General features: G+C 34.6%; 1 protein-coding gene across 1 annotated transcript in view; it reads left to right on the plus strand.

The window, feature by feature from the left end:
- Positions 1-907: 907 nt before the first annotated feature.
- LOC119838915 (aldo-keto reductase family 1 member B1-like) overlaps positions 908-8,203 on the plus strand; it is a 16,013-nt gene continuing 8,717 nt past the window's right edge. Inside the window, exons 1-2 of the mRNA XM_038365056.1 lie at positions 908-1,016; positions 5,386-5,528. Of these exons, the coding sequence (XP_038220984.1) occupies positions 945-1,016; positions 5,386-5,528 (215 nt within the window). The 5' untranslated portion in view covers positions 908-944. The remainder of the gene's footprint in view (positions 1,017-5,385; positions 5,529-8,203) is intronic.

Here is an 8,203-nt window from a genome sequence, read left to right on the forward strand (position 1 = left end):
TTTATATGACTAGCTGTGGCTGGCAGCTTAAATTTCTATTGTGACGTTGCTGCCCCATAAGTCTATGACATTAATCCAGTCTTATAAATCGATGCATTTACACATTAATCCGCCGAAACACCTCCACTACAGTCGTGTTTATCTTTTTTTATCTTCATAGCAAATATTTGTGGGCTCATTACCTTGTACTCATCTAGATTCTAGGTCTATCAAAAAAGATACACTTAAATTCCATATCATAGCATTTTCGTAGGACCTCCCCCTGATGAATGACCTTGATATAATAGACATGTTTATTATACTTTTATTTTTAGGCCTTTGGTGCGGAATGAAGTATTTATGTTTATTTGATAAGAATTATGACTCATTTCAAAAGAAAAAAAAAACAAAAAGTTTTCATGTAGCAGATAAGGTGTGGTTTAGTTATCTTAAAAATTGTGTGCACACATTTAAAAATCACATTAGTTCTGAATCAAAATAAAATAACATGTAAGTTCTGACGCTGCTCCCACCTCTAATAATAATATGTTAAGTGTTTTGATTATTTTTTTAATTTAAATCCTAGTCGGGTTTGAGTGTAGGAGAGAGTCAAGTACCACTCACCCACAGAAAAACGGCGTAAAATACCAGCTTGCTAATGAGTCTCGTTCAGTGTGTACAGGAACCGGAGGCCCACATCCTTTTTCTCACCCTTTCCAGTCCATCCCTTTTAATCATAAAAATATCGAGAATTTTGATAACCCACCTAAACTACAATATTTTGAAAGCCTCATCTATAATAGAACCAATAAAATGCGACTAAAAATCGCAGCACGAATACGCGTTCCCAGTCTTGACATGTTAAAAATACTCTTCGACATTCAAAATTCAGTACATAGATTAGAATATATACTGGGCAAATTTAGTACACCGCTAGCAGCGAAACAGTGCGGACGTGTTTCAAGATGGCTACCGTACCTCTCGTAGTATTTAACAATGGACATACCTGCCCCATTATTGGCTTGGGCACGTGGAAGGTAAGACAATTTGTTTTTTATTACAATTTGTTATTATGCTACGTTTGTGGATGTATTTTTTTTATACGGCGAAATGTGTTTCTAAATTTGCAAGTATTAAAAAAATATAAACTAAAAATGTATTATTATAGTTGACTTTCTGCGCCCCGCCGTTTCACACGCGTAAGTCCGTACCCCGTAGGAATATTGAGATTAAAAGTTGCCTATATGTTATTCCAGTTGTCCAGCTGTCTACGTACCAAATTTCATTGCAATCGGTTCAGTAGTTTTTGCGTGAAAGAGCAACAAACACACACACATCCTTACAAACTTTCGCATTTATAATATTAGTAGGAAATAGGATAATAGGATTACTAGCGGTCCTCCCCGGCTTTGCGTTTGGGTCATATATCTACTCAGGTATCAAGAAGATATGCAGTTCCTTCCGTGATTATCACGTTCAAACTGTTATAATGATTAGCGTAAGAAGTATAATTAAAAGGGATATTGTATTTTATCGACTTTAAATATATGGAGGTTCTATGATCGTATATTTTTTATATATCGTCACTGATTGCTCCGCCACTGATGCACTAATTTTTGAATATAATTTTAACAGCTTCACAACCACCAAATTTTTGTATCGATGTTTCAATGGATGCATATTTTTTACAACATTGATTTTCGCATCTGGTTATAAAAAAAACTACTAATCCTATCCTACTAATATTATAAATGCGAAAGTTTGTAAGGATGTGTGTGTGTTTGTTGCTCTTTAACGCAAAATCTACAGAACCGATTGCAATGAAATTTGGTACGTAGACAGCTGGACAACTGGAATAACATATAGGCAACTTTTTATCCCGATATTCCTACGGGATACGGAACTGCGCGGGTGAAACCGCGGGGCGCAGCTAGTATTTTATATACGCGATATTTTGTAAGTATGAATGGATAGATGCTTGTTACGCTCTCAATTAAATACTACTGAATTGATTCAAACGAAATTTATACAAATAAAATAGCAAATAAAAGACATGAGGTATATAAATACCTTCTCGTGCCCGTTGGTTCGTCCCCGAGTGAAACCGCGCGGCGCAGCTAGTTGATGAATAAAAAAACAAACAAAAAAATATTCGCTCATTATATGTTATTATTAAAAATAATTATCTATCATTGGTATGGAAAGCTCTAGCTTTAATTGACATAGTTCTCACGCTTGTTCATTTGTTTGTTTGCATGTTTGGATATAACCGTCCTTTAGACCCAATTTTAACCCACTTTCAGACAGATTTATTTCAATCTTTGTACACTTATCGCGGATCGATGACAATACAATACTTTCATGAGTTTATCGTATTATCTATATCTATACTAATATTATACGCTGAAGAGTTTGTTTGTTTGAACGCAATAATCTCAGGAACTTGTGGTCCGATTTGAAAAATTGTTTCAGTGTTAGATAGCCCATTTATAGACGGCTATAGGCTATATATGTACCACGAGCGAAGCCCGGGTGCATCGCTAATAATTCATATATCATTGTATAAATACTATAATCAGATCCTTGTTTTTATTTATTTCAACGTCTGTGTATATTTATTTCACTATAATATTGCGTGAAAACTGAAAATGTATAGAAGAAATGTTCATTCCCTTTTGAAATTATAAATAAGTAGTTTTAATAGAATACATGTCATATTTATGTATCGAAAACTGTATGTTTAGTTCAAAACTTGTTCTACAAAAACATTGAAATTTGAATATAGGTAGATACATTGTTTGCAGGAATTGGTTAGCGCCGCCCGTGGTAGGTAATAAATGACATTGAGAAAGCGTTAATTGAACCAATTGTCTTATATTTATGTTGTGACTACACGGATACCTGAATAAATTCATAATTGAATTATCCTTTTTTATGACCGGACCCAAATATCACAAACATCACTACATAGTATAAAACAAAGTCGCTTTCTCTGTTCCTATGTATGCTTTAATGTCTAAAACTACGCAACGGAGTTTGATAAGGTTTCTTTTAATAGATAGTGCTTCAAGAGGAAGGTATAAATGTATAATGGAAGGTTTATAATAACATTTATTAAACTACTCCGAATTCGCGGGAAAAAACTAGTAATACTATAAAGGTACTAATACAAAGACATCGCTGTTCGTCTGTATCTCTGTCTGTCTGCTCGTCCATCATAATAATATATACATGAAAATCCAGGTTAAGCAACGGTTGGCAAGGTCATAAATTGGATGGGTGACCAAATTTTACTTGCAGTTGCTCTTTACCTTATTATGCGTAAACCGGTCTCTTTTAGCCATTTTTTGAGTAGAAAAATGCTCGCATAGATACCCACGCCTCCTGGGGCTTGCTACCGACTAAACCCCACTGCGTTCCGTCCAGCCGCTTTAGTGAAGGAGCTTTAGATGATCTTCATGATATCTAGCTGCTAACTGTAAACAACCTTGAAACTTCACAAGGAAATACCAAGAAGGCCACGTCGGCCATTAATTTTGTCGAATACTATCACCTAAGCTTATCGATTTCATTATAAAATACAAGCACGAAACGCATCTATGGGGGCTTACAAGTTGTATGGCTTTTTACTTATCAATTAATTATATATAATGGTATATATAAGCTAGAATTTTTACTTTTTACTTACCAATTAATTATATATAATGGTATATATAGAGACCTATTACTACGACTGAGTTGTCGCTGTGGAGGAAGGAAGGTGTAAATCCTCGATTACAAAAGGGAGGATCTTAATTGAATCAAGAGAAAGTTGTGTATATGCCTCTGTAGCGAAAACATTTCGCTTGCGCGATTCAGAAATGTGTCGCTACAGTCTGTCTGTCTGTCTGTCAAGAGTTTTATCTCATAAACCGTGACAGTCACACAGTTGAAATGTTCAGAAATGATGTATTTCTATTACTGTTTTCAGTTATTACACTTCACACTAATTTTATAAATCTGAAAGTTTGTTTTGTTTGAATGTTTGTCCTTGTTTGTTGGATGTTGAATATTTGATGAATCTTTGATTTGATGTTGAATAATTGATCCTTGATAAGTGTACAAAGTACGATTCCTTTAATATAATTTGGAAATTTGGTATGTGGTAGTCGAGCACGCTTCGGCACGAATTGGGCTAGCTAGCACCGGGGAAATACTAGAGATGCCACGAATATTCGGCAGCTATTCGGTATTCGGCCTATTCGGCCACTTTTAAACTTTATTCTTTATTTATTCGGCCGAATAGTACGTATTATTCGGCCGAATACCGAATAGTAAATCAATGAAAAAAAGGAACATCATATTACTCAAAATTATCTATTTATTTCCAAATTACAACTCTTTAGTAATTAAAATTGATCAGTGGTAAGTTGTGATGGATAAAAAAAAAAAGGTGTGTGTGCGATTCACACATATATACACAATAAATCGTCAAAAGAATGAATAAAATAGTATGTATATTTCTGTCTCATTCTTTGTCGGCTTCATTCTACACATTTTTGTATTTCTGTCTCTTACCTGTCGTTTTTCCGTTGCATCAGGTTTGAAATAACAACGATTCTAAAGTTTCACTTCAAAAACAAGCTTTTCAGCATTTATTGGTAGCAAACGACTACGCTTTTCATCGTAAATGATACCAGCCTCAGAAAATAACTATATAACCTCTCACTATACACGCTACTTCCAGGAGAAGAAAGATACACTTTAGCAAATTTCGAAAGGTTTGGGTATTGTTTTTCGTTTGCTAACTACCACTTGTAAGGATCAGCCTTCCTATCTAGGCGACTATCCTTGACGTGATTTACTCGCAATTGAATTGAAACAAATAGCCATCGATCTCCTGCCGCGCCAACGCAACGAGGAAAACAGGTTTTTACTTGTCTTATTCCAGCGAACAAGCCCCCGACAAGCATGTATTTCGTGCCGAATATTCGGTGGCCGAATATTCGGCGCATCGGCCGACAGCGTTGCCGAATATTCGGTATTCGGTATTCGGCCAATCAGCTATTCGTGGCATCTCTAGGAAATACCACACCCCCACAGGAGACAAGCGTGAAATAGCATTCTGCTGTGTTTCGTTCGGTGAGTGGGGATCCGGAGGCCCATATACTTTTCCTTAACCTTCCCATTCCTTTCCTTTATTCCTCTCGACAATCCTTTCTTAATCCCTTTCCAATTTAAAAACGGCAATCCATTTATAGAGGCGTAAGGTCTGCAATCGACCTTACACCTCTGTTCACGCCTGGTGGTAAGCGGTACCACCGGGCGGTGGTACCGCTTACCACCAGGCGTCCCACCAGATCCATTGCGGACCGTGACATAAAAAAAAATTATCTGTTACATAATAATATTAAAATTTTATTTCAGTCGAAACCAGGTGAAGTCACACAGGCTGTGAAGGATGCTATAGACATTGGTTATAGGCATATAGACTGCGCTCACATCTATGGCAATGAAAAAGAAGTGGGGGAGGCCCTGAAGGTGAAAATGGAAGAGGGGAAGATTAAGAGGTAAGTTAGGAAGTATATATAGTACAAAAAACAGTTTTACGTATCTTTTATTTTTCATCCAACTTTAAAATGGAGAGCTAGCAATTCGACTGTATTTTTTTGGCTATGTTACCTCGAAACTTTTGACTGGGATAAGCGATGTTGATGATTATTGTTTTATTTTAAAGCTTGGGCCTCCTGTGTCATTTAAATTTGGTCTATTTCTGAAAGTTTGAAAGCGGTTTTATTGTTAAAAATAGATATTATTTATGTATTTGTTAAAAGCGTATTAATATTTACAGTATAAAAATTCTTTTATTTATAAGAAGTAGAAACTACCCTCAATTTATTGTTATTTTAGTTTGTTTCTTTTGTTAGGCGTAGGTACTTATAACGCTAGCGAGTAAATATGATGTAAAAAAAAATTGTATTTCTCTGTGAGTGATTCAAATGTAATCTTTAGAGAAATAAATGTCTTAAACCGTAAAAATGAAGAAATAAAAAGATTTTTAGTGAAATTTAGACTCTTTATCTTTACTAGTAGGTATACTCGTATACCTGTTCCTGTTCCTGTTTTTAATGTTTTCACACAAAAATTACTGCACCGATTTTAAAAATTCTTTCACCATTTGATAGCTGCATCTTCACTGAGTGACAAGGCTAAAACGTACCCCAGGCGAAGCCGGCGAACAATTAGTTAACTTATTTATCCTGACGATTTAAAAATTTCACAGTGCGCGGGGTCAAGGCGACTAAGGTCTGATAAAAGCAACATAATTATCCCACCAAGTCTATTGTTTAAAACGTAAAATATTTTAACATTGGCATGATAATAAATTATGTAATAACTTAAGACAGAAGGTCCTTTAAGTAGAGAAAAATAGATGATCCGAATTGGTATTACATGGATTTCATAACGTTTAACGGTAGGGAGACTGAGGTGCGAGACGGGTTTTTTACAGAACGTTATTGATCGCATTAAATTATAATCTCTATAAGAGATGATGTCCTTTTATATTATTTAAATGCACGGATAATATCGATATTGCGTTCACTACCGAAGTTCTTCGCCAAAACTGGGTCAGCTTATTTTCATTTATTCAAGAAATATTGATTCCCAATGCATGCTATAAACCATTATAATACGGACGTCACTTATTATTTCCTTACTAGAATGATATGGAACCTTCTAAATGATATATAATAATACATTCTAGAGCATTCTATTCTATATTCGTTTTATATACATTTATAATATTAGTAAGAACAAATATTATAAATGCGAAAGTTTGTGAGCATAGATGTATGTGTATATATGAATGTTTGTTACTCTTTCACGCAAGAACTGCTGAACCGATTGCAATGAAATTTGGTATGCAGCTGGACAACTAGAATAACACATAGGCAACTTTTTATCCTGATATTCCTACGGGATACGACTTACACGGGGCGCAGCTATTAATTAATAAAGAAAAAACTAAAAACACGCTCAAATTATAGATTCAATAAAATTGTCTCACTCGCTCTTATGCAGAGTATTCAAAAGGAAATTATTTAATCCCGCCGATCCTCATCAGGATAATAAGATAAAATGAAAATAACTCATAAAATGATTATATTGTTACCAAATAAGTGTACAAATTTTAAATTAAATCTGACCCTTTAGTGTGCGTTAAAATCTATCCTGAAGAAATCAGTTACAAACAAATATACAGGTAAATCTAATAAAAAAACGATGCTATGCTATGCTACTCCGAAAGTTATTAATAGAAAAGGTTTGTTTTTAAACATAGTGGTATTGTAGTTATATCAAACAAACATACAAACATCTCGCTCTTCACTAAATAATATACTCTGCATCTTTACTAATTGACTTAAGTAAATAGGTGATGGCTTCTCTAATCTTGTTAAGTGCGGTTATAATTTCTATTTTATGATTATTATTTTCAAAAAAATAAACTGCCTTCTAATAAATTGTCAGAACTGGTCCAAATGGGACCACATGGAAAACACCGGCTTTCATATAAAAAGAATTATATTTCTATATCGGTTCACCCAGAAAAAAGTTATAAGGTAGCAAATAAACAACAAAATTAACTAGAATTGATAACCTCCTCCTTTCTTTGAAGTTGGTTGAAAGATAATTTCTTAGCTTCTTCACTATCGACTATCCAGTTATTAACCGTTATCCGTACTCACTTTATAAATGTCTGTCTGTATGCTTATCTCTCTATCTCTTCACGTGTAAACCACAGAATTGATTTGAAGATTTGGATGAAATTTGGTAAAAGTTAAGTTGAGACCTGAGAAAGAATATAGGATATGTTTTATCCCGGAAGTCCCATGAAACCAGTATCGTTTGGGCAAAACCCGGGGACTGTCATATTCCTTTGACTACGTGGACGAAACCATATGCTTTATGAAGTAATAGTTTTATGTTAGGAATTGTAAAGTATAACTACATAGTATAAAACAAAGTCACTTTCTCTGTCTGTATGCTTAAATATTTAAAACTGCGCATCCTATTCTGATGGTTTTTAAATAGATAGAGTGGTATTTTCTTGTGTTTGGTTTTACGCGAGTATTATACATTTAGAAATTAAAAACTTTTCAACGGATTTCACAAGTCTCCCCGTGACCACGCTCGCTGTAAAGTGTTCGAAACGTCGGGTTAATAATATAATGAATAAATCGCG

The sequence above is a fragment of the Zerene cesonia genome, unplaced genomic scaffold, assembly GCF_012273895.1.
Source record: "Zerene cesonia ecotype Mississippi unplaced genomic scaffold, Zerene_cesonia_1.1 Zces_u006, whole genome shotgun sequence".
Lineage (NCBI taxonomy): Eukaryota > Metazoa > Arthropoda > Insecta > Lepidoptera > Pieridae > Zerene > Zerene cesonia.